We start from the raw sequence: 26629 nt of genomic DNA, 5'->3' as shown, positions 1-26629 counted from the left end.
AGGTCACCTCAAATACTTTCGAAAAGAGAGAGAGAGAGAGAGAGAGAGAGAGAGAGAGAGAGAGAGAGAAATTCTTATCGTTTTTCCATTTTATTCACTCTTGATAAAATTTTTATTTAAGTATGTATAAAATAGTGGATTTGATTAGTATGTGTGCGTGCCCCTACGCACGCATATATATAGTATTTATAGTCCAGGCGAATTACCTGAGAATGAGCATCAAAATGGATGTAAGAGGTAGAGGTCTAAAAAAAATTTTAATCGGTCGGGAAAGGTGTCAGGAAGAAGATTCTATAATGCTCGAGCGCAGGAAGGTGTGCTTCTTTAGTTATAAACAAAAATGTGAAAAAAATCGGGAAAAAGCTACGTTTTTCTCCAAACATTTGCGTTTATCTCAAAAACTAACGGTTTTTCGGAAAAATTGTACTGAGAATAATTTATTCCCCATAAAATTTCCTATAAAGTTCACCTTTTGTGATTTTCTTAATTGCAATATTACTCCTGCAAATAAAAAAAACTATTACGTAAAACTGAATTTTGGCACCTAATAGTTTTCAATGCTTGTAATTGTTCGATCTTAATGATATTTTACAAAAAGTTACTTTAACTTATTAGCAATAAGTGTGCAAAACCGTACCCTTGTACATGCAATAGTTTTTGCATAATTGAAAAGTTAATTAAAAATTCGTCAATACTTTGAATGATTGCACAGACTAATGCAGCCACTCAAAATCATCCTCGATTATTTTATGCAATAAAGGGAGCATAAATAACAATATTCTGCAAGAATTTGTTGATAATTGTTATTTTTGCGGCTACCAGGATTTATTAAAGAAAATTTGAATTTTTTTATTTGTTAATGAAGCCTGCCAGCAAGCGAATTATCAATATATTCAAAATTTGAAGACACCTAAAGGAAGCGCTTGAAAGAACGCATGTTTCTAAAAAAAACATCTAAATATATTTTACAGATTTTTTGGAACCATGCCTCAAAGTCTTCGTTGGTTTACGGCGGTAATATACCATGTAGAGACATTTTTAAAAGTTCAATCGGTAGGGCATATCATATAGAATTATAATGCCAAATGCTGTTTAAATAAATTATGAGTTTGTTTAAAAATTGTATAATTAAAGTCCTCCCGACCGACCGAAAAGTGTAGCGTGCTCGGCCAAGCGCAGTGATGGGAATAACAGATGACAGTGGAGCTAAACTCGACTGCGCGACTTCAAAATGAAGGCGCACAATAAAAATTAAATATCTCGGCTTCTAGGCAAGTTAAATTGATGATTTTTTTTTAATTTTGTACGCCGGAAAAAGTACAACGCATTGGCGGACTCAATTTTTATCTATCTCCAAACATTCTGGCGATACGAGATGCGTTACACATTGAAAAATTTTGTACATTGCTAATATTTAATTAAAGCAAATCTATATTAAATATTATAACAATTTTCCATTCAACTGATTGATGAATATCATCAGGAACTTATTGGACCTTCTCAAAATTTCCAAGAGTGCTATAAAACCCAGCGGCAGAACTTTTAGCTTCACACATAATAGGGATCGGAGCCGACCATTTCAGGTATACGGAAAAATATGAAAAATGTATTTATTGCTAATAAGTTAAAGTAACTTTTTGTAAAATATCATTAAGATTGAACAATTACAAGCATTGAAAACTATTAGGTGCCATAATTCAGTTTTATGTAATGGTTTTTTTTAATTTGCAGGTGTAACATTGCAATTAAGGAAATCACAAAAGGTGAACTTTATAGGAAATTTTATGGGGAATAAATTATTTTCAGTGAAATTTTCACGAAAAACCGTTAGTTTTTGAGATAAACGCAAATGTTTGGAGAAAAACGTAGCTTTTTCCCGATTTTTTTCACATTTTTGTTTATAACTAAAGAAGCACACCTTTCTGTGCGCGAACATGATAGCATCTTCTTCCTGACACCTTTCCCGACCGATTAAAATTTTTTTTAGACCTCTTCCTCTTACATCCATTTTGATGCTTATTCTCAGGTAATTCGCCTGGACTAATAATCTATATATGTGAAAGAAGAGGAAAGGGATGAGCTAATGAAATTTATACGCTAGAAAAAAGGATTTATTTGACATTCTATTAAAATTGATTAAAAACACAATAGCACTGATATTATGAATTGCGAATTACTCGAATTTCCTCAGCCTTTGAGTCATAGTCAATGAACCATGAACTGCTCCATTATAAAACTTGTCCAAAGTCTTATCGATTTTTCTGGAAACTCTCATGATATTAATTATTACAATGAGACATTTAAACAAATAAAATCATCACCTGTGAACTATTAGCAGTGTTTGATTACTTTATTGACAATCGATGATTACAATTCCACGAAGCTTTGGTTATAGTCATTGCTAAGAAAAAAACTCTAATATATATCAAGCCAAAAAGATAAGATTACATATAGCTTTTTAACCAGGTGTAACAACGAGATAAGCATCATTTAGTTTGGAAGTCGCGACAGTGTTGTATCATTTTCACAGCTCGCCTTGAAATATGCCAGGTATATAGAAAATTTATCTATTTTATTACAATCTCTAAATTACTATTATTATCCCTCATTTCGATATTAATTTTTTATATTTTAATCTGAAATAACAATTGATCATAATAACAATCGCTATATATATATATATATATATATGTATATAATAACTTTCCCATTTAACCTTAAGCCATTGTAGACAATCTGACACCTACCTTAACATAAAATAATAATTATTCTTCCATGAGATTTAATCATGTGTCCACTATCATAGATTTAATATTTAATGATAAAATTTGGGAAAAAAAAGGCGTTCACCTGTTGGAGAATATTCTCGAGCGTTCTTATCAAAACTCTTTGCTCAGTGATGTAATATAGATCGACGATACATCGGTTACGTGGCCTTTGCTCCTTAATTCATAGTTAATTTGACCACTCCCTTTTGTTAGATAAGCAAATGTATATAGCAGATGTGTTTAACGTTTCCGTCAAGCTTGTATGCATTTTATACATTTGGTATCTTTTTGAGTTACATTTTTCAATTAATTTGGATTTGATAAATTTGTCATTATTTTACGGGAGTTCAGGAGTATAATTGGAGAAAATTATTTTCAGGATACCGTTGGGTACACCGCTCTGCCGGAGCTCCAATTCCACCATCGGCGATCAGTGGTGGTCGGGACATAGACGGAACGACTATCTACGTTGGTAGGGCCAATCACGATGGCGACATTCTGCCAGCCAAAGTAATTCCTGACAAAAATGTTGCTTACGTCTCGTATGCTGGAGAGGAGCACGCCAAACACAACTTTGAGGTAGTTATTAATTGACCTTCGCGAAGGTTCTGGGTGCATGGCTACTTGGATGGGTAGAAGTAGCCTTGCACTTTTCACCAATTGTATGTGTGTGTGTGTTTAATATATATATATATATAGGTTGCATTAGGGTGGTCGTTCAAAATGGTATTTTTTAATTATGACGAGAGGCAGCCTCCAAATCTACTCCAGATAAATTAAAAAGAATATTCATAAGACCTGGGTGCTGCGAAAAAATCTTAAAGTACCCCCCCCCCCCTCCCCTCCCTCAGACTTTTTCCCATTTAAATAATACAGGATTTTGATAGATTGTGAACATTAATTCTAGATTTTTCCTATTTGTTACCTTAACAGTTTGTAAACCATATATAAAACTGTTAAATATAAATACTAGAAGTTGTAGATATATTTAGCGAATTTTCTATAACATACACAAAGATCGGTACATTATTGAAATATACTCTACAATCAGTTTTTGGTTGATATCAAAAGTGTGCCGATTTTTGTCTAGGTGAAAGAAAGCTCGCTAAATATTTCTACATGTTCTAGTACCTACATTTGACAGTTTTATGCGGTTTAAAATTATTTAAGGCAACAAATAGAAAACATCTAGAATTAATTTTCACAATGTGTTAAAAGCCTATATTATTTAAGTATGTAAAAAAAAGCAAACAGCTGGGGAGAGTACTTTAGAATTTTTTCTAAGTGCCCGGGTATCAGAAATATTTTTTCGTATTTATTTGAAATAGATTTAGAGGATACTTCCTCATAATGAAAAAACACCAATTTAAAGACCACCCTGTGGTTACATGTATATATTGCTTTTACTTAAAAAAAGTATTTGGAACAAATAATGTCAGCACCTACATAATGGAAAAGTGCCAAAAATATTCTAAGAATATATATAGAAGATTGTACATCACATATTCCATGAATATTCCTAGAATATTTTAAGTACTTTTTGTTTTATCTAGGCAGATAATTGTGGCTTCCCATCTCCCCTTTTTCCACGAATTTATATCTTACATTTTATGAATTTACAAAATCGAATAGCTTTTCCACATCTTCATCCAAGATGCAAATAATTTTACTTTTATTCTTGTTCCGCAATCTTTAAATGTAATTAACTGATATACGTTTCCTAAAACAATTTGACAAATATCAAGGATGACATATTTTGTTCATTACGACATAAATAAGGGGCTCGAACAGCATATCATATGTTGTAATTGTCACATTGTACTGTTCTTAACACCTTAACTTTCAAATGTTTTTTATAAAAGATATTTTTCTGTTAATCAAATAAATGTGGAATTTTACTTTTTTTATGCAAAATTTTCAAAATATATAATTAATTACATTTTTTTAAATGAGAACACTGTGTATTTCAAAATTTTCAATATTTGTTATTCCATAAGGGGCTAAGTTAGCTATCTATGTGGTCATTAGCACAAATTTTAATGTTGAATTAGTCATATAGATTACATTGCGCTCAATGTTTATAACAACAGCACACAAAGCACAGATTTCACGGTTTTGAGATTTTAACTAATATTGAAATTATTAAGTTTACAAAATTGAATTAGATTATTCAAACAAATAGTATTGTATAGTTTATTGCAATATAATTAACATTTGTACTAGTATTACGTAATCTAATGGTATATTAACTCAGCCTATTTTTAACGAATGACTTTTATTAATCACTTGTTTTTATTACTATAAATTGGCACACATTCGTCGCTAGGCGAAAATTAGAAGAGAAAATTTGGCGCCAATTAGATGTAATAATGGAAGATATATGAAATAAGATTGTTACAGAAGTTTAATTAAAAGTTATATTTGTATAAGTTGTGCTATTATTGCATTTAATGAGCTATATATGCAAATTTTACTTGAAAAATTGTTCATTTGTATGGAAGAATGCTCACCCTCTATAGGTTAATAACATATGGAGAGAGAGACTGCTAAATAGAGACATAATAAAATTACTATACAAAAAAGAGAGATCAATGTAAATTGTTAAAGTAGATAATAACGATTATTGATTGGCTATCTTATGGTTAGAAATCGTATTTAGCCTTCCATTTCCTGGTGCAATCTAATCTCATTGCCAGAGAAAATCTCCTTGGTTTTGTGATCCTATCTTAAGTCGTTATCTGTGGCTATTATTTTTCTCAATACGTAAAAAAGTAATGTTCATTACTGATTAACTTCTTTGTCTAAGCGGATCGACTTAAGCAGAATAATTTTTTTACATAGATATACATATATTATTTGGTTTCAATTTAAATAGGTTCTCTGCCACAGTGAATTTACGTGGGAATTCGCCAGCAACGGTAACGTTCCTCCAGAAGCTGTAGTTGCTGGACAAACTTCTTCAGGAGAACCACTGTACGTAGGTCGTGTTCTCCATAATGGCTCCCAAACTATTGGCAAGGTAAATCAAATATTATATCAATTAGTTTAATTGGTTTTAATCTAACAAAGTGTTTACATCAACTTACATTAATAATCAGATATATAAATGATGCATAATTCTCGATGGTTCTTGTAATATTAAAATCATTTCAGGTTCAACAAAGTCACGGATGCTTATATATTCCTTTCGATGGTGAAGAATTGTCCTTCAAAGATTACGAAGTTCTTGTATCTCGTTAAACAATTCTAATAATTATATATATATATACATACTTTTAAAAATCAATTCTCCTCAGCTTTATTCGAACACATCCGTTCTACCACAAAGTCACTGCCGAGAAACTAATTAATTCGTAAATGACAAGAAAACTTTGACTTTTGTTCTAAATTGGTACAAAATCTTGTCTGCGCCATAATTAACAGTGCCAGCTTATAAATTCATTAATAATAGTTGTAATTTTTATTTCTATATTTTAAATAAATTGTACAAATAAAACATTGATTTCATAACTTTAATTGGAATTTATTATGAGAGAGGAGCTCAAATAATTATAAAACCTTATAATAATTCATCTACCAATACTTACACACACACACTGATGTTTTGCCATTATGCGATGATCCAATATATTATCAAATAATGTAAGACGAGCTAATTGGACCTTGTTATCAAACCTTCGATAATGCATAAGTGATCCAATAGGCGAAAGACCATTTTGTGGTTGGTAAGCAGAACAGTGCTGTTCTTTGCCTATATACTGCATATATAAGAAACAATACATGCAGATAAAATCAAATTGGTAAATGATAAGAAGATGGACAGAGTAATAGAAATATCAAGTGAATAAAATAAATAATACATGAATCTTTACATAAGTAATTATTTTATTGTTCTCTTACTATTATACTATATATATATATATATATATATATATACATGTGTTTGCACGTATGTAGTATTACACTTACAAGAAGAATGCAAAAACACGAAAGAAGAAGAACTGAAAAAAAATGGAATAAAAAAAGTATACAAGATTACCGTTTGACGCGTCTACAACGTTTTTCGTAATACGCTCTTATTAGTGTCCTAAAGGTTAGGTATATTTTTGATATTTGCAAGCAGGCATGACTATGCACGGTCGGTCAATTGGAATAGAAAGAGAAAAAATGTAGTCGATCGCAGTGAAAAAGTCAAATGGAACGTGCGAGTCCGGAGGGAAGCAAGCATGAAAAGAACGCGCTAGTGTTACCATGTTGAATCGAATATTTGATAAGCACCAGAGGAATTGCAAGCATTACTCACTTGAGCACGTCATAGGGTCATCCTGGCTATGACCAGGGCCGACTCTAGATTCGCCAGTCTATTCACCACCAGAACGTGCCTCTCGATATCAACGTATTAAAAAAGTGAAGGAAAATAAGCTCGTTACAGAAAGATTCGAGTGAATTAACCAAACGAGGCTCGACGCTAGTTTAGCAACGAGAAAAAACCTAGGAAGAAGAGCTGGACTGCATCTGGAACGAGAAAAGTGAAGTGGCCATTGGTCGCATGCTAATGGAGTACAATGTATAATTACCAATTCGTTACAATTGCTAACCGAGCAGATGCGATTAAGCGAGCCGATAGATCCCGCGCATAAATCGTATGTACATCCAAACGAATGATCAGTGTACAGCCTCTACTATGTACATAGTATATATACACTTGGACAGAATCTTTGACACTCTGCACTGAGCAGTCGTTGGAGAGTTCCAGGAGGGACGGCCCTGTGTGTGTCTTCGGCTGCACGCACAATATATATATATATATATATATATATATATATAGACGGTGCACGATCATTTTATCAACAAATTGCCATATTCAATATTTCAATGCAAAAACGCCATTACATCATTTCGAGGGCACTTCCTCTTCTCGCCTTCACCGATTTTTCCCATTCTTTTTCCCTTCCCAACGACGCACCTCAAACTCTCGAGAATTACACCGGAAGTATCTTTTTTTATTCTCTCGAACACACGAAACAATATTATATATATATAAAGAATAATAATGAATAAAAATAAGAAGCACCGAATCAGAAGTTTATCCATGCGAGCGTGCAAACTGTGGCGAGTGATGGGAGAGTGCTGAAAGCCAGTATATAACCTAGCTCTCTCTCTCTCTAGACCGGACTACACACACTCACACGCGTGAACCTCGTGTGCATGAGTGTGCGTAAATTGCGCTCTACCCTCTTGGAAATATATTGAAGAGTAGCGAGTAGTAACATTATCGCTGACTTGAAGAATTAAATTATCAAGACGCATCCCCGGTACTCTGACGCAGATGATGGGCCGGAAGTTGTAACCTTGACACGGTGAAACAGAAGGCTAAAAGCAGAGATCGACTCGGAAGCATCATAGGAGCAAGCAGTGCGTGGTTGGTCGGCTCGTTGCTCGTTGCTTGGCTGCAGTATGCGTGTGGGATAGGACAGGAAAGGATGGATGGGACGATACGTAGCTGTGAGAGACAGATGCAACCATGCAAGTAGCAATAATATAAGAAGAAGAAGAAGAAGAGGAAGTGGAGGGTGCGGTGCGAGAGCAAACGTGGAATAACGAGAACAAGAAGAAGTGGTGCATGCCAAGAAACGAACGCGTACGCCACACTAAGTCGTCGTTGATCAGTGCAGTTTCGGTGCAGCCATACTCCGACCCTGCAACGCAGCTCGGATGCACTCGAGGACGACCCTCGGTGTCTTCGGCCATCAGGAGTGTCGTGCGCCAGAATACAACAGTCGTCCTCCGTGTCACCACTCTCCACCTTGATCGAGGCTGGTACATCGATCCCTCCTGCTGATATGGATCCCGATTTCGACGTCGTTTCATTTCCGGAAGCGAGCAAGGTGCATCGCCGACATTGATCCGAACTTTAGAGACTCGTCGGAACGGTCTCTCCGCAATCTCGCTGGAGACTATATACCGTAACTAGTCTCGGATCGTCAGCCGCAGCACTCGGCAGCAGCGGCAACTAGTTTGTACCAAACTCTCTCGCGATCAGCGCCTGTCTCGCGTCGATATAGTTCCTCCGCCGTTGGACTCTGTTGCGAGTGCTGCTGTGCCGGTACCAGCGTTGGCAGTCGACTTAGAGCCTTAGATACGGTAGCACCTGGACTAATTCACTCTTGCATATATATAGAGGAGATTACATAGGAGAGAACTAACCCACGACCCGGAGTTGATGCGCGCGCGCGCACCTAGACCTATACAGGACCTCTATGTCAACTCTCCGGTAGACCAGCGATCCACGGTACACCATAGCTATACACACTGCTGCACACGCGACGCATGCAAATGCAATCGTCAGATGATTGGCATTGTTTCTAAAGTGACAATAGGGCCAACGTGGTACAGGGAGACGTCACCATCATCTCTGACATCATTTTTTTATATGCTGTCCATCAGCGGGACATCCGACTAGCGTCAAGGCCCCTTTTCTTCCCCTCCACCGTTCTCTGCACCAAGAAGATGACCGAACGGAAAATGTCCAATGCAAAACCATCCCCCCTCGAGAGGGAGAAGAACGAGAAGAACGAGAAGAGCGAGAAGAAAGCAGTGCTCGAGTGGAAGTCGATGACTTGGACCGAGAGATTCAAGTTTTTCACCAGCAACATCACCGTTGAACCCATGGTGGCCTTTTTCGTCATTCCCAGCGTGCTGGCCTCCCTGGCGACGCAGAACCTCAACCTGGAGAAGGCCTGCAGGGTGAACCTGAAGTACTCGGACGAGGCGTGTACCGCATTGGCGGCCAGGAACACCACAGGTTACGAGAAGGAGGAGATAGCCGTACAACAATTGGTAGCGCAGATGCAGACCTGGAAGACCGCTCTTCAGAGCGGCATACCGCCATTCCTCATACTCTTCATCGGTGCCTGGAGCGATCGCACTGGATTGAGGAAGCCGTGCATGCTCGCTCCTATCGTCGGTGAGTTCATAACCAGTGTCTGCCTCATAGCGTGCACCTATTGGTTCGTCGAGTTGCCTCTGGAGGCGGCCGGGGTCTCCGAGGCCCTCTTCCCGGCGCTGGCCGGTGGCTGGTTCACCATGTTCATGGGGATATTCAGCTACATCGCTGATATCACCTCCGAAGAGTCGAGGACCTTGAGAATTGGTGCGGCCAACGTCTTTCTCTCCCTCGGAGTCCCCATCGGCATGGCTCTTTCCGGTGTCTTGTACGTGAAGATTGGGTTCTACGGCGTCTTTGCCATATCCTCCTTCGGCTACATCCTCAGCTTCTTCTACGGGGTCTTCGTCATCAAGGAACCTCCCAGACAACAGCAGCAGCTTCGTCAGAAAGATACGGACAAAGGGAACGAGAGGAAAGTTTCCATCTTCGCCTCGGCTATCGACTTTTTCTCTTTCCGCCACATCGAGGACATCTTCCGTGCTGCTTTCAGAGAGGGTACCAACAATCGCAAGCAGAGGATTATAGTTTTAATGATCGTCACTATGGTTGTCATTGGACCGATGTATGGTAAGTCTTTTTGGAGGGTTATTTTCCGGTTTCTCGTTATATGCACTCTCTCTCTCTCTCTCTCTCTCTCTCTCTTTCTCTCTCTCGATCGTTGATGATACATCCACCTTGATAACCTAAATTGCTCATGGAGCAGTACTCGAGGATCGTTAAAGAACGTAAAACAGTTGTTATGTTCGCGTGGCGAATTCAATCTTCAACTTAATGAGCCACGTTGCAGGAGAGAATTTGAGAAAAATCAGTTAAATGCACTATGGTGAACAGTGACGGAGCTTCGTTGAACATTGTAAAACTCGTGGCAAGCTTTTCGGATGGCCTTGTATCAATTTAATAATATTATTGCGTTACACATCGTCTCAATATCTTGCCACACATTTATACGTGTTATTTGAGCAGTCGGATAAGCAGATAATCACCTTGCTTGTAATAATTTCGTCTAATGGCCTGCTTCCTGATTCTTAAAAGTATAATTCCATGTACCTGTATATACATTCTTGTAGGAATTCAATTTCTCGAAAGACACGCATCATTTCAGATGGTCGTTTGACACACGGACTCAAATTCTCCTATCTAGCATCAAAATTAGTTTTATACGTCTCTGTATATGTATAGTACAAACTAGTAAGAATTAACATGTACAACAAACGATGAATAAGAAAATTTAAATGATGCTTTCAATGATTTGCAGAAAATTACTTAACTTGTTGTCGTAGCAATTTCATTTGTCAAAAGACACACTTGCATTTTAGACACTCGTGTAATACGAAATAAACTTTTATTATCGTCTATCAAAATTCTTTATATATAGTGAAAATTTCAAAAGTTCCAAGTACCAATAATTTCCGAGTTTTTCTTCAATGATTTCTACGAGTCAAGGCCGATAGCCCTGAAAAAGTTTCGAGTGCTCGATTTATTTAAACGTTTTCTGCAACATTTCTAAATAAATGGCGTTACCACATTTGACAAGATAATTTTACTGGTTTCCTGGAAAAAAAAGGAGAGGGCACGTGGAACTTGTTCAATTTTCACTCTTCTCGTATTCTCAAAATTAGGAAGAATAAACGCATAAATTAGAACGAAAAAATAAGGAGTATGACGATTTTTATCATGTGTAAAAAATTAAAGTACTAACCCCTTAATGGGAGACCAGCCTTGATTATGCTTATCGTATAAACTTTTTATTGCATTTTCCTATATGATAAATACACTTTCTATAATTGATAAAATACTATAGCTATATAGTTTCCTTAACTTTGCACACAGCATCTTTATTTAAATCACTAAATATATATCAGGATATAGAAAATAGCACTGGATATTCATCGTGGTATAAAAGTTGAAGTTGAAGCCTTAACAAATTATGAATTATGTAAGAATGAGAATTATGCACCTGATTTTTTAATTTTATTCATAAATATAATTTCAATTAAAAAAAATAAAAAAGTGAGAGGAAGAATACCATTTTGATCAGTGAAAGCAAATCTACATCTCGTTTCATCAAGCTTAGTCCAGTTTATTTAGCATCTTTAGGATTCTTCGTGATTGAATCCAATTTACTTTGGTACTCGTGCAGTATTTTAATACTTATTGACAAAGATCACACGTGAATGAAGATTTTAAAATTTATTCAGCTTACTTTCCACGAGAATCATGTTAAATCAAGAACCTTTGACCTTTAACCTTAGCAGAACCTCTATTAGAAGAGAATTATCAAAAAAATGATGAATTTTTGTAAGTTGACAAAATATTAAGATGTGGATGAATTAGCATCAGTGAATTCAAGTCAGGGACAAATCATTCCAATTAAGCCAATACAAAGCTAAGGTTCTTGGCCTTAGCCCAGTAAATCTTGGTCTGTATTATAATTTACTCTTACCTCTAATCAACTGCACTTTTTCCCCTGATTACGATAATTTTACAATTATACCAAACGTGGAGCAGGTAAAACTGATTAGAAAGGAGACGGAACGATCAAAATGTTATAGGATATAGCAAGAGAGAGAGAGAGAGAGAGAAACGATAGATTGATGTCTTCGATAAGAACAAGGACGAGTTCTTACATAATAATGATAAGTGCAGTTTGCCCGTACAAATGACCGTCGTTTAAAAAACAATTTCTCAAAAGAATAATTGGACTTTGCAAAATAAATAATGTTATTTCTTGAAAGGAATGCGTGTCTCATCCTGTGCCTTTTGCTACCAACGAAATTCTAATATTTTCAGCTTGTTACAGGTGAGATGTCTGTAATGTACCTATTCGTGAGATACCGGTTCAATTGGAACGAAGTGCAATTCAGTATGTGGTCTACTTACGGCATGGTGACTAATTTAATCGGTAAGCTTCAATTGACAATAGATTTCTAAATTCATCGAGACTAAATCGGCTGAAATTGCCCGAAAAGCATCGACGTAACGACGCTCACGAAGGTAACGCTCGATCGATCGTGAAAATTAATTATAATTAGTTTGAAAAGCGGTGCTGCAATAATCAACCCATAATCCCTGCATGTATTTGATCGCGCGCGCCAGGAACAGAAGGTCATTGTCACCTTTGCGTCCCCACCGATAATTCCTCGATCCTCATATTCCAATATCACGATGATATTTTTTTCTACGCGAATAATCACTTTTGAAAGCTTGCGATATTATCCTATTACGTAAAAGCCTGCAATGTTCCCATGCGGAACTGGTATTTTTCATTCGGTATATATATATATGCATACAAACGCATACCTAACATGAGATATTCTTAAAAAGTGGGATTTTTTGCTGTTTGCAAGAAAGTCATTTCGGTGCATGGAGAACCTAACGGTATATATATATATATATATAAACTTTTACGTAAGCCCAAAATCACTTTCTTGCCCCACGACAATTTTCTTAATTGTTTATCATCGACCAATAGATTATTTTATTGTTCATTTTTTTATTAATATATAGATATATTTCAGCGAAATAATTATCGGGAAACTGGGCTTTAATTGTCTTGCAGGAACATCGCTCTCCGTAGGAGTACTTAGTCACTATCTAAAAATGGATGACGCCTTAGTGGGTGTGTTAAGTTGCATTAGCAAAATCTTAGCAGGTTTCGTTTATGCATTTGCCAGAACGGATACGGCTATATACCTAGGTCTGTTAATTTTATGTTAATTCCAATATTGTGTAACGCTTATTTTCAAGCTATTATATCCATGCACATCTCCAATCGAGTATATAGTACAATGATTCCTTTTTACAGCTGCACTGGTAGAGATCATAAACGGAACATCCTTGATAGCAGTGAGATCGATCACTTCAAAATTGATACCTTCGGAGGAGCTTGGTAAGCCAACGAAAATCCTTCCAATTGCTTTTATACGTATATGTATATTAGATCGTCTCAGTTCTTTTTTTTTTTTTTTTTTTTTATTACTTTACATTCCACTTGCCTAACTTTTTACTTTTATCTTTAAAATGATCTTCTCACAACGTAAAGCTTATACGATTTTCTTTTTACAAGTTGCGCAACGACTATTTGGTATTTCCATAAGATTAACACAGAGAATTTTTGTTTAATTACATTTTGTTAACTAAACAATTTTCCACGCGCTATATATTCTATTGCAAGTTGATAAATAATTCAATTACACATTTATTTACAATATTTCATCGTTCATTTGATTATTTCATTCATTTTCAGCAAGTAGCAGCACGATGTAGTCAATATAAAGATTTTACATGAATTTAGACACTTAATTTACCATATCAAAAAAATCTAATCAAACTTAAAGTAAAAGTAGCTGATTATCTGTTGTTATTGTAAGTTTAGATTTTTTTGTAATATAGTAATGTAAGCATCGAAAATCATGTAAAATCTCTACATGGACTATGTTGTGCTACATCTTGCTGAAAATTAATAAAATAATCAAATGAATATTGAAATATTCTAAACAAATGTGTGATTGAACTATCTACCATCTTAACAGAATATACACTGTGGAAAATTGTTCGGTATACCAAAACCTATTTAAATAAAAATTCTCACCGGTAATCTTATGGAAAAACCTAATGGTCGTTGCACAACCTCTAAAAAAGAACGTATAAACTTTACGTTGCGAGAATATCATTTTAAAGATAAAAGTAGCAAGTAAAGCAAGTGTAATGTAAAATATAACAAAAAAAATTGAGATGATTTAACGTATTATATTAGGGTGGTCGTTAAAACAAATATTTTTGCCGGAATCCCAAGAAACACTAGTATTTGATGAGAAACTACAGTGATTCAAATCTGTGGTCTGACAAATGATGGAAACACGTACCTCATAGCGATCAAATACTGTTTTTAATGAATTTTACAGTTTTTCGGATATAATTCCTTAAATATTCGATTCTGTGAAAAGATGCATAAAACCTTTTCTCCGAAGAATTAAATTCTGCATAAAAAAGTTTGTGTACAATTTTCCCCTAGAATTTATACTTATTGAGATATTCCTGAAAAAATCGATCTTCTTTCTCATTTATACACATTATATAGAGATCTTTATATGAGTAATTATTCTTAATTTGCTGTACAATTAACATATTTTATTAAGTTAAGAGGAATAAAATGAGGGACTACAGCGAACTAAGACTCATATAAACATGTCAATGTAATGTGTATCAATGAAAAAGTGGATCAATTTTTCAGAAGTATCTCAATAAGTATATATGCATTGTAGGAGAAAAATGTACGCAATCTTTTTTATGGAGAATTCAATCCTTCAGAGAAAAGGTTTTATGCATGTTTTCACAGAATTGCATATTTAGTGAACTATATCCGAAAAGCTGTAAAATTCATCAAAAACTGTATTTGATCGTAATGAGGCACGTGTTTCTATCATTTGTCAGGCCATAGATTTTAATCGCCAGTTTCTCATCAAATAGTAGTGTTTTTTTGGGTTCCGTCAAAGTGTTTTTTTTAACGGCCATCCTAATATATATACAAAGGAAACATGAACTATTTATTGTTTATTTTTTTTTAAATAAGATTTTATGATGTAAATATATGAGCAAACCCATCTCCGCCTTTGTTTACCATCCATTTAAATCTCTCTCGATCATTCCGTTCAATTTCCAAAGTCGCGTAGCAACTGAAAATTATAGGATGCGCGGTACGCTACCAGATATCAATTAGCTGAATTGTACAAGGCTGCTTCCTGTCCCCTTTAAGCCTCTTTTTTCCAACGCGACCAATGCTTCACATACACATACAGATATAATTTATTGGCTAGTTCATTTTGCTTTTCATTCAATCGTTCCTTCCCACTAGATCGTGAATAATATTTATGTTTACGAACGATAACGATTTATTGGCAGGAAAGGTAAATTCTTTGTTCGGTGTTTGCGAATCATTGATGCCACTTGTCTACGGACCGATGTATAGCGCAATTTATAGAGCGACGATGGATACGTTTCCCGGAACATTCTTCATAGTTGGCGGTGTAATGACGATGCCTGCAGTGTTGATGTTCTTGTAAGTAATTTTCCGACTGCAATTTTCCAATTTTTATAATGGCATGACAGACAATTTAATAAGCGATTATTTAGTTACATATATAATATATATATATATATATATATATATATATAGAGAGAGAGAGAGAGAGAGAGAGAGAGAGATTGTAGTTTTTGTTTTTCTTCAAACTGTTTTTTAGCTGGCTGTACACGGAGAATAGAAAAGAACGGTTGACAGACGATGGCAGCGAGAAAGAGAGTGTTGAGAAAATTACTGATGGAAAAAAGACGAGTCAAAGCAATGGGGAAAAACCTACGACGTACAAGATCGATGGTATTGATAACGCTGCTTTTGAGTCGGAGCATTGATAAGCAAATTTGATAAGTTTTAATTGTGCTAAATTGCTTAGTTTTATTTGCGTGAAGCTCCACCGAGTATTCTTATTATGTAAGAAAAAAATTATCTTTAAGTCAAATGGGCCAATTATGTCTTACCGTACACATATAATAGTGCAATCGCCGCGATATAGTATATAGTATATACCCACATACGTATATCGAACCAACCGACCAAAAGGTTTACTAAAAGTTAATTGTATCATTGTTCCTTTACGAGTCCTCTGAAAGCAAAGTAAGAACGAAATAAGTCAGCAATCTTGTAAACCCAATATCATTTTTAGCCAATCGTACGTAGAATATTATGGTTATAGTATGGTAGTTGTTGACAGGGCTCGGAATTATTTGCATATTTCAGATATTTACTATAGTCACTAATAGGGATTTCCTATTAGTGACTATAGTAAACAACTGAAAAATGCAAAAATTTCCGAGCCCTGGTTGTTGTAAATAATTTTTTCAGTTTTTCATCGGTCAGACTGGAAGGAGTCCCTCGACACGAAATTTGAATCTCTTAAATTAAACACTATGACGATAATTAAAATTAATTTAATTACGTGATGTGATTGCGTAGAAAATTAATGTACGATTTATAATAATTTGCCTAACGTAAAAATCTACTTTTACGTTTAATAATGAAAAATTAACTTTTGGTACTTAAATGAAATACTGCAATGTAATACCAATTTTATAAGATATAAGCAATACGTATATTGTATATACATGGAATAACAACGGCAGTATTATGGTATTGTATATAGTATATTCGATCATGTATTTATCGAGAGAAATATTATTGTACAGAATGAGTTTTATAATTGAGTTTCAACAAATGACGTTTTTCGTTTAACAAATTCAAACGGATTTCCTCTTTTAGCAGTACACACACACGCACTGATACAAACACTCTAATGAATTCTTTGTTTCCAATTTTAACGCCCAAACTACATTATTATTGTGATATTCGAGCGTGCTTTAGCATGGTTTCTCTCAGATGGCAATAAATTTTGCTTGGTTTTTAAAACACGCGAATATCCGAGGTTGAAACTAAACGACAAAACCAGCAACGATTTATGAACGAATAACTCAAACGTATAATCACAGTGGAAGCAACCACCCTCTCTATTGTATGTATATTTATTTTTGTTAATTACGTCCGTGGAAATAAAACAGATAGAGGAGAGAACAGCTGTGTGTACTCTGTCGGTAACTGTTATTCCTGCTTTATCGAGTGGCGATTGAACTGCGCTCTATGCGCGCGCACTACAAGTCTACAAAGTATGTACGAGACGAAACCGATGATGAGAAACAGATCGTGAATTCGGAGACCTGCACTAGAGCGTACTGAGTGTATCTCTATCTTTTTATCATTAATGTGAAAGCAGAGGATAGAAATATATCAGTGCACACTGGTGCAGGTACTCGAATTCGCGAAGAGAAACACACTCTGCGCCAGAGTTGCCAAATTAAGTATGTACTACACCACTACACTTATCAACTCTGATATTACGTTCTGCATTTAACTCTCTGACGTATTTCCGCCGGCCATATACTTCGTCTAATCTGCATTCCTATATCAAAATTCACTTACTACACAGCGTAGTACTATTCAAGATAGCGGACTTGCTTAGAACAGCTGTCTACTCTGTCGGTAACTGTTATTCCTGCTTTACCGAGTGGCGATTGAACTGCGCTCGATGCACGCGAACTATACAAAGTACGAGATGAAACTGATGATGAGAAACACGACTGTGCGCGCCTCTGACCGTGGTATTCTCAAAATTTATGATCGGTTGGACATCTGTCGAGTATGACATTGTCAAAGTTTTAAGTATATATTTATATATATATATATATATATATATATGTGTGTGTGTGTGTGCGGCAAACAGCGTTACAGCACATACCGATACCACGCACCAAATGAGACGAGACCAGCCAAAGACGCCACACTCATACTCGATTTTGACGTGACGCCATCCACTACGTCCACTACAATACAAGCTAGGCTACTGGCTAGGAGCTACCTTCGCTAATAAACCACGCGAGACAGAGAGACACGCGAGAATATGAGTGGTGTGCTAGTAATGAGAGATATTCAGCTTGATTGAACTTTGTACGAATTACGAATATTCAGTCAGGAAGCGCGAGGTTTATTCTGACTCTCGTCGGAACAGATAACAAATTATCAATTAGCACCGGATAAGAGTTGGTACGCGTTCCTTAAAAAATTATTAAACTTTGACCACAAAGCCAGTTGACTCGACCGTCGTATCCTTTTCACGGGAGGTTAGTCTGTCTTATATATATAGGTAGAGATTACAGTGAGCATAGTTCTGCACGCACGTTGCTAAGACAGAGACCGAGGCTCGGCAATATCTCTCTCTCTCTCTCTCTCTCATTCTTTTACACACACTATCTTGCTCGCAACGTCGCTTACGGACAATACTGGTCTGTCCGTGGTCGGTGCTAGTTGCTACTGTTCCACCGCCCGCAGTTCGCAGTTCGCTCACTCTACCAGTGAAACGTGAACCTTCAACGAGAATCGTCGCTCGCAAACCAAAGGTGAGAAATACAAATCCTGCAACCATTCTTTTCTCAAGATTCATGACAGAAACTTAAGAAGCTCCCCGAGTCAATCCATCATGTAAATTTCCAATAATAGTATCTACAATTTTGACAAATCCACCGCGCTATTCTGTGAGAGCAGCAAACGAGTTTAGAAGAAAAGAGATCCTTTTTACGCTGGCCTCGCTATGCTTGAATACAGTATATGTTTTGCATACAGTTTCAATGAAAGAAGAGATTTGGTTGGAGCAATTAACATTGATAATGAATCGGTAACCCAAATAGCTCTATTCTTGCGTCGTACTATTACTCTAGCTTCTCATTGGTCGTAAATTGGTTTATTTTCGGTTTGTATATTTCTCGGTGTGTTGCGTAGGTACATCGCACGCACCCATGCACGTCATACGTCGAATGTTCATATTTATGCGGGCATCAGTGTCAAAATAATACATACATGATGTCGGCATTGCTTCTTATCGCATTTTCGCTTATATTTTCCATTCTTAAAGGAATACGAACTTGCCGCTGCTGACGGTATATATCACTGACCGCAGCAACGCTTATCTTAGACTTACATAAAACTGAGCACACCTTCCAAAGACGTACTCTTAAAAAGTATGACTATGACCGTTCCTATGTGTGTGTGCGTGTGTGCGTGCTATAAAAAGAATCCATAATCGAGAAGTGCACCGCATAAATTATTAGAAAGATCGGGATTTGATTAAAGTTGTATATCGGTACACTTTGCACATATTATAAAAGTCAAGGCACTGTGCGCCTTTATACGACTCGCAGAGCAAATAATCATTTTAATAGAGGAAATAAACGTACGTGTGCTGCTACAACGAGTTATTTCTTGCCTTAATCTGCAAACATCCCAAAGATCACTTTGAAAAGTCCCTCGAGGAAAAGCTTTATTTTGCAGACTCTCCCAACAAAGATTCTTCTTATACGAGATCAAAATGAAATTTTCCGTATAATTTTATTTCGATTCGAAACGACCTTGCTCAACGAATTATTTAATTTTGCATAATACACGCACGCAGAGAGTATTTTGTAACATTCTTCTCCTCGGTCTTTTCACAATAATTCCAAGTATGTAATACACATTATAAGTAAGCGAAGCGCACTCAAAGACATTCCATTGTTTTTCTGACCGTCGCGCTGCTTCTCATTTCATTTCGAGCACGATTTTGATTCTTGACCTCTACGGGTATTGTGACTTTTAAATTACCCCAGCCATGTTCCGCTCTGACTTAATTATTACGCTACGTATCGTCCAGATTATAACGTGTACTTCATATATATATCTATATATATATAAATATACGCACACGCGCTATGATACGTAAATACATACGTCAAATGTAAATCTGCCTAAGAAGGAAAATCGAAGAAAAGAAAAGTACGTCTCTCAGGGTTTGCAGTACATATTCTTCTTCATCAGTTTAATCATTATTATTGCTATAATATGCGAATTTGCTTAATGAAATCTTAATCGATAGATTAAATAACTCGAATAACGTATAATATATGTATTTTGTCAAATATAAATCTGCTCAAGAAGAAAAACAGAAGAAACGAAAAGTACGATTCACGGTTCGCGGTATAGGTATATATGTATACATTCTTCTTCAACGTTCTAATTATTGTTGTTGTTAAAATGTACGAATAAATTTTTAGAAAAATGAAATATTAATCGATAGATTAAATAACTTAGATATATCGTCAAGGTTACAACGTATATATTTTATATATACCTTAATAGGAAAAAAAAATATATATATATATATGCGTGAAAAAAATGCGTTTAAAAAGGAATAACGAAGAAAAGAATAATACATCGAACGGTTTGCAGAGTATATATTCTTAAACGCTCTCATAATCGTTATTGGTAATGTACGAATCGATTAAATGAAATCTAAATCGATAGATTAAATAGCTTGAATACCGTTGAGCGAAATATATATATATATATATATCAATCACATATTTTTATCAGCGTATCCTAGATAAGAGAAAGTGACCTGCAAATACTTGTCTCGCTTTTAATAGAACTATAAACATTTGTACGTAAAACGATGCTATTATGCGAGTCATTTAAAAAGTTTGTAAATAATTAATTAAGCTACTAAATACTTTTAATTGGGCGGCTTATAAGAAAGGGATCATTACCACCCACCGTCTCTGCTCTTTTATGCATTTGATGATTTTCAAGCTTGGATTTTATTTGATCTTTCCGGCTACAATCCGAGACGACTATAAAAATATAACGAGATATACTTTACGATTATTCTCTCGAATAAAACAGTTTAACTTTGCTGCGCTAGTTAACAACTGCTCGCTTACGAAATTAAACAATAAACGTTCGTCGTTATATTGAATGTGTGTGTGTGAACCAGTTCACTACAGATTATACAACACGAGAATTATGTTTCAATTTTTTTAAATGATTTAGTATTTTTGTGCCACATGGGCCCATCACTTAAGGTTATTCAACTAGTATATATACCAATTTACTCAAAATAGTCTCAGCCTAGTTTTATAGGATCGATATCAAGAGTTTTACAATGATAGAAAATCATATTTTATCTATCAAAATTTTTCTCATAATCTGTCTATTGTGTTTACTATTTAAATATATTTATAATAATAAAATGAATTGAATTATTTGATATTTAAACTTAACTCGACTAGTTTAGCAAAATTTTTCATTTTGTGGATACTGGGAATCAATATTCCAGTGGAAGTAAGCGTTTAGAGTTGTATTTCCTAATTTGTATATTAATTATTTAAGAGTGTAATAATTTTAAATGGAAAGTTTTTAAACTTGTTATCCTTTGCCACTTATGGTATTTAGTTTTGTTTAAATTGTTGCATTTGAATAAATTTCCACATTAAACTTGTACCATAGGGTATATATATATATATATATATTGAAAAACGTTTATTGCTGAAAAACTAGAGAGTCAATATTTTGTACAAAATTTTATTTGACCTATGGAATATTTATAAGTGATACACTAAATTTTCACATTTTCAACTCTCGAAGGTATTCACGGTCCCTCGATAAACTTAAAATTCTCCGGTGCATATAGATGGAAAAGATGCGTAAATCTTCATAATTTAAAAAAATAAATTCAATTTTTGCATATAATTTTTTCAAAATCTTTAGAAACCAGTTGCATCGAAAAAAGCCTTGTTCAAAATTTCGATAGCTCGCTAATAATTACGGAGACTCACTTTTTTTGTTCATTTATGAACTGGGACGTTTCTGGTGACACGAAGAACCCACTGGATCACAGCATCTGATTTTTCTAAATTAAGACACAAGAGAGATAAATAAAAGGGAAAAGTATATCGGCACCTTTATCTTATTTTACCATTATTATATCAAGTGGAGAAAGGATGAAACAATTACTGAGGCTGTAAATATAAATATATATATATATAAGCAAGTTAATATGGTGGTGTTTGATGATCCGCGGTTGGACGTTAAGATTATCGTGACTCACTGGAGAACCCTAAATAATAAATCCGAAATACTATTTGAGTTATTACTTTGTGGATTGCTTGTTAAAAGAATCGATGTTAAGACTATCCTTTGGGGAAATTAATTTTAATTAGAATCGCTTGAAAAAGTTTGCTTCATTTTCGAGGAGTCAATTGATAAGAGAGAGAGAGAGATTCTTGAATTTAATTCGTTACTCATCTAGAATAATTTAGGTATTCATGAATCGTAATTGATATTGATTGATCGAAAACTTTTGTTCTCACAGCGCGATGGTTGCCTTCTGGAGCTGGCTCGTCGTCTTTTTCAATATTTTCATTTATGCAAGAGCAACGGAGAATGGAGAGGCAGCAGCTTTTTTAGAATTAACCGAATTAGAATATGAAGAAAACTGTAATAACGTGGTAAATGCTGAATGGGCGCTTCACAATGCTCCTGACAACGCGACCTTGACAACTTGGGTAAGCTTTATATTTATATTTAATAATATGGAGATTCCTCTTGGAGGCTCCTCGAAAATATCTACATATATGTATATTGAAATATTTCTTTTTCCGCAGATAAGCCAAAAGATCAATTTTACCGATTATATTAAGAGAGAAAAATTGGATGTTACGGGTGATATAAACGAGGAAGAACTGGAGGAAGGTTCCACTCTCAAGTATAAATACAGAGTTATCGCAAAACCTGGGGATTCCTTGCTCAGCACCGAGGATCTTCGACAAGTGAGCCTAGTCCCAACTGTTTTACGAGTTTCATCGTAGTAACCTTGTATAAAGCTGCAAAACGTTGTAAACTTCAATTTCTTTGCAGTTGGTGTCCTTCGTGGGAATAGCTAAATTGTATGAGAGTGACAACGCTCAGAATGGCCAAAGGAAAACCTTATCGCTCGCAGGTAATTGTAATCCCATTATAGGTTAATCAACTGTATGGAAAATCCTCCAATTACGAAGGGATCTCTTTCAGACACCGAGCGATTGTTATCTCATGGTGGTAAGGCTGAAGGAAAGCGTCACGCGTGGCTCAGTTGGCATCAAGAATTAATTCCCTTGGTTACCAATTTTTCAACCAATCTACGTCTTATACAAAAAGCTGCGGATGCAAATGGTCAGTTGAACCTGAAGCTAATAGAAAAACAAATGAAATAAAGTCAAGGTAACTTATTTCCTTCAAAATTTTTCTAATCCTTTAATACCTTCATCTTTACAGATGTTACGAATATCAGGGAGTATTGGGAGATGCTGTCGGAATATCCTACTGGATACGAGGCCATGGAAAAGCACTGGGAGCTTATAATTAGTTTACACAAGAAATTGATTAGTTACGTTCGAAACCATCTGTCTGTCAAATATGCGATTCAGTTCCAAAATGATACAGTCCCTGCATATCTACTGGGTGAGTTATTTAAAGCATTTGTCAAAGATCGTTAAAACAACGAGTTTCTAACGAGCATTTCAACTTTGAAGGATCTCTACAAGGATACGATTGGACTAATATTGATATAACACCTTACTCAAATTTAATTTATGGCATAAGGAAAAATTTATGGAAACAGGTAAAGTTGGTCTTTCTTTCATTCATTTTCAATTTTCACGTTTCACATACGTTGGATGGTACTTGAGAAATATTTTTTTGCAGAAACTTTTCGGGCTCAAGGTGTACAAAGCAGCTGCAAACATGAGTAACGAGCTGTTTAAGATGAAACCAGAGCAAAACTTTTGGAAGGAGAGCAATTTCGATAATAAATGCCCGTCGAAACTGTTCAATTTATGTAAGAATGGAGATATGAGGTCAGCAATTGAATAGTCTCAAGGATTATACACTACTAAAAAATGAGGAAAATTTGTTAAAATGAGTAATACATTCTTTCAGAGTATCTACTTGTAACGTAGCGAGTATTACCAACTATCTCTTGGCTCATAAACATGTTGGCAGAGTGATGATGAATGAAATTTCGGCCGATATTACACCTATATTGACAATAGCTAATAGATTTTCTGGTAAGCTCGCGTAATTTACCTTCTAAAATGTGGCACGATGGTATTTAAGATTCAAAATTTGATAAAAATGGGTATTTCAGGTTTGGAAGAAGGTATATCAGAAATGTTTGGAATCTTATCGGCTAGCCCTGCTTGGTTAAACACTACAAATTTATTAAATACTGATGACAATGAGGAACGTAAAATTGTATCACTATTTATTACCGCTTTGGACGTGATTCCGAGGCTAGCTTATTATATTTCTGCAGACATGTGGCGTCTAAATGCCACACAGGAAGGTATTCCGACACCGGAAGGATTAATCTCATCTTGGTGGAATTTTAGGTATTGTGTAAAATTATGCGTATGCTCGAATAATTTTATTCCAATGGCTCCGTGTTAAATCAATTTTAATCGCTTTCTCATTCCAGACGACGTTACGAACTGGTTGATTCATATACTGCTGATGTTCCTACTTTCCTGAACGATGAATACATCGTCAATAATAAACCGTACCTTCCGTATGTATTAACATAAATGAAAAAAAGAACAGACTGAAAAGTAATTAAATTTTACTACCATGGATTTTATATCAAGTTTAATTATTTTACAGTAAATTTCTTGGCACAATAGCATCGTTCCAGCTATACGAATACTTGATGGACTCTACGGAAGTAAAATACGGTCGTATCGTAGAGAAACACGTAAATGCAGATTTTGTGTACGTAGCATCGTTTAAATTAATCGCATGCTCTCAAGCCTTCCATGAAATTAATTTATATTTTACTTTTTTCAACAGAAACATGATTCGAAAAAGCTCTACTGACAATTGGGTTGATATAATTAAGAATTACATAAAGATTGATGAAATCGATCCTCAAGCTTTGATAACATTTTTCGAACCTTTGGTCGCATACCTCGACCAGATTGAAGATTTGTCTGAATATAAATATAGCATTTCGGAAGAAGCGGAACTGGAGAGAATCGAGAAAGAGGTCCTGCGTGAAATCAATACTCCAATTATCACTACAACAAGCTCCACCACGAAATCTCCAGTAGCGTTGACAAAGCGGAAGTCGACTAAAGCAACCGGCGATTCTCCACAAGTCGAAAAGATAACGCCATTGAAGACTGAAGACACGAAGGGATCGAAGGAAAAAGCTTCGATGAAAGAATCGGTAACTGCCTATAACCAAACCGAGCTGGAGAAACCCCAAGGCGATGGTTCTTCAAAAATGGAACAAATGAAGAAGGAAACTTTCAACGGTACGCTTAACACTGTTAGCCTCGAAGCGGAGAAGGAAAATAACAAATCTGGAATAACCACGAGTAAATCTGTTTGGGCGGTTGCTGCCGTTCTTATAGCTACTGTGACAATTTGTATAATTGCCATCTTTGGAAGGCAACGATGTCGTAAGACGCCAAAAAATAGGCAATATGTTTAGCGGTAATATCGGATATACAGTCGAAGAAACTATTTATTTCCTGCATTTAGCTCATAAGTAATCCTGCCGAAGTAAGTTATTATCGTATAATCTTACTATTCATTAAGAGCATACAGTTTCTTATATAGCATTATCCAAGAGAAGACATTCCTGAGCTAGATGCTTTCTTTAGTCTAGCTAGTGAAACTAGTGAATAAGAGATTGGTTTATATTTGTCATATTAAGTTAGCTATACATCTATGAACATTAGAAATAATATTCATCAAAACGTACAAGAACATGCTCAATTGTATTTACCATTGTTTGTAAAGTACACATTGATGACATTGCATAATTTAATTACATTCTAGGCTAGTTACCAAATAAGCTTGTTTTTCTATTTCTATTTATAACTGTTTTTTTCTTTTTTATTAATTTAAGTATTTACAGGCTATATCCAACTCGGTATTCTACACGTACACTCGATGCACTACGAAAAAGTGTATTAGTTCGTAGAGTGTTAATGTATTTGTAAGACATTTGTACATATGACTATAATAGGATAATTTGTTAGAAAGAATTAATTAGGGTTTCCCAATTACGTCGATAGAGCTCTGATAAGCATAAAATGCTTATTTTTATATGAATATTTGGAATTGTATCTTGTGTATATTTGTAATACCGTTTGTATAATACGTAGCTTTGTAAATTTCTATTTTTATAAAATATTATCGCCTTTGTACCTTAAAGAAGAAGGAATAAAAAAAACAGTGGTACGAATGTTTCTCTTCAAATGAATTTTTTAATTCGAAGAATGTTTATTAAATTATGATACCTATGAGAAAGAAAAGGCAAGGAAAGTGAAAGGCAGCAACCTTTGAAGACGAACGTTGGTAGAGAAAATCAATATAAGGCGCATTGGTCCAAGGTGCGTCACGTCACGTTAGACTCCCTTCGTACTTTAACCCGGAACGTATATATCGTCCTCGCTATTC

The 26629-nt window shown here is 35.3% G+C and overlaps 3 protein-coding genes and 1 long non-coding RNA gene across 5 annotated transcripts; 3 read left to right on the top strand and 1 right to left on the bottom strand.

The window, feature by feature from the left end:
* Window positions 1–2403: 2403 nt before the first annotated feature.
* LOC136783907 (natterin-3-like) lies at window positions 2404–6284 on the top strand. Its single transcript, XM_066744272.1, has 4 exons — window positions 2404–2550; window positions 3148–3347; window positions 5644–5787; window positions 5922–6284. The coding sequence occupies exons 1-4, from the start codon at window positions 2544–2546 to the stop codon at window positions 6006–6008; spliced, it is 438 nt and encodes a 145-aa protein (XP_066600369.1). The 5' UTR covers window positions 2404–2543; the 3' UTR covers window positions 6009–6284.
* On the bottom strand, window positions 6106–7633 carry LOC136783908 (uncharacterized). The gene is made up of 3 exons (XR_010824348.1): window positions 7072–7633; window positions 6356–6526; window positions 6106–6234 (listed from the first exon to the last, which is right to left on the bottom strand). It is a non-coding gene; the product is annotated as an uncharacterized lncRNA (long non-coding RNA).
* A 193-nt stretch (window positions 7634–7826) lies between these two features.
* On the top strand, window positions 7827–17350 carry LOC136783905 (probable peptidoglycan muropeptide transporter SLC46). Its single transcript, XM_066744269.1, has 6 exons — window positions 7827–10284; window positions 12518–12619; window positions 13277–13414; window positions 13523–13606; window positions 15619–15775; window positions 15957–17350. The coding sequence occupies exons 1-6, from the start codon at window positions 9279–9281 to the stop codon at window positions 16123–16125; spliced, it is 1656 nt and encodes a 551-aa protein (XP_066600366.1). The 5' UTR covers window positions 7827–9278; the 3' UTR covers window positions 16126–17350.
* An 899-nt stretch (window positions 17351–18249) lies between these two features.
* On the top strand, window positions 18250–26414 carry LOC136783904 (angiotensin-converting enzyme-like). Of its 2 annotated transcripts, none has more exons than XM_066744268.1 (13): window positions 18250–18441; window positions 22500–22692; window positions 22792–22956; window positions 23045–23126; window positions 23198–23338; window positions 23441–23626; window positions 23698–23786; window positions 23870–24021; window positions 24104–24231; window positions 24312–24555; window positions 24642–24731; window positions 24824–24931; window positions 25010–26414. In XM_066744268.1, exons 2-13 carry the CDS (start codon window positions 22504–22506, stop codon window positions 25653–25655), a joined length of 2220 nt encoding a protein of 739 aa, XP_066600365.1. In that variant the 5' UTR covers window positions 18250–18441; window positions 22500–22503; the 3' UTR covers window positions 25656–26414. The 2 variants fall into 2 exon arrangements, with proteins under 2 accessions (XP_066600365.1, XP_066600363.1); XM_066744266.1 differs by having other exon boundaries at window positions 18250–18717.
* The last annotated feature ends 215 nt before the right edge of the window (window positions 26415–26629 follow it).

The sequence above is a fragment of the Prorops nasuta genome, unplaced genomic scaffold, assembly GCF_024137725.1.
Source record: "Prorops nasuta isolate Cenicafe-Biocafe unplaced genomic scaffold, Cenicafe_Pnas_1.2 PNAS00038, whole genome shotgun sequence".
Taxonomy (NCBI): domain Eukaryota; kingdom Metazoa; phylum Arthropoda; class Insecta; order Hymenoptera; family Bethylidae; genus Prorops; species Prorops nasuta.
The sequence above is the reverse complement of the archived record's forward strand: the minus strand, read 5'-3'. Positions and strand labels throughout refer to the sequence as shown.

Coding starts and splice junctions, on each gene's coding strand:
- LOC136783907 (XM_066744272.1), top strand. Junction 3,348..5,643: donor ACGCCAAACACAACTTTGAG/GTAGTTATTAAT, acceptor CAATTTAAATAG/GTTCTCTGCCACAGTGAATT. Junction 5,788..5,921: donor GCTCCCAAACTATTGGCAAG/GTAAATCAAATA, acceptor AAATCATTTCAG/GTTCAACAAAGTCACGGATG.
- LOC136783904 (XM_066744268.1), top strand. CDS start 22,504: ATGGTTGCCTTCTGGAGCTGGCTCGTCGTCTTTTTCAATATTTTCATT. Junction 22,693..22,791: donor ACGCGACCTTGACAACTTGG/GTAAGCTTTATA, acceptor CTTTTTCCGCAG/ATAAGCCAAAAGATCAATTT. Junction 24,022..24,103: donor TGTAAGAATGGAGATATGAG/GTCAGCAATTGA, acceptor ACATTCTTTCAG/AGTATCTACTTGTAACGTAG.
- LOC136783905 (XM_066744269.1), top strand. CDS start 9,279: ATGACCGAACGGAAAATGTCCAATGCAAAACCATCCCCCCTCGAGAGG. Junction 13,415..13,522: donor GGATACGGCTATATACCTAG/GTCTGTTAATTT, acceptor TCCTTTTTACAG/CTGCACTGGTAGAGATCATA. Junction 13,607..15,618: donor GATACCTTCGGAGGAGCTTG/GTAAGCCAACGA, acceptor ATTTATTGGCAG/GAAAGGTAAATTCTTTGTTC.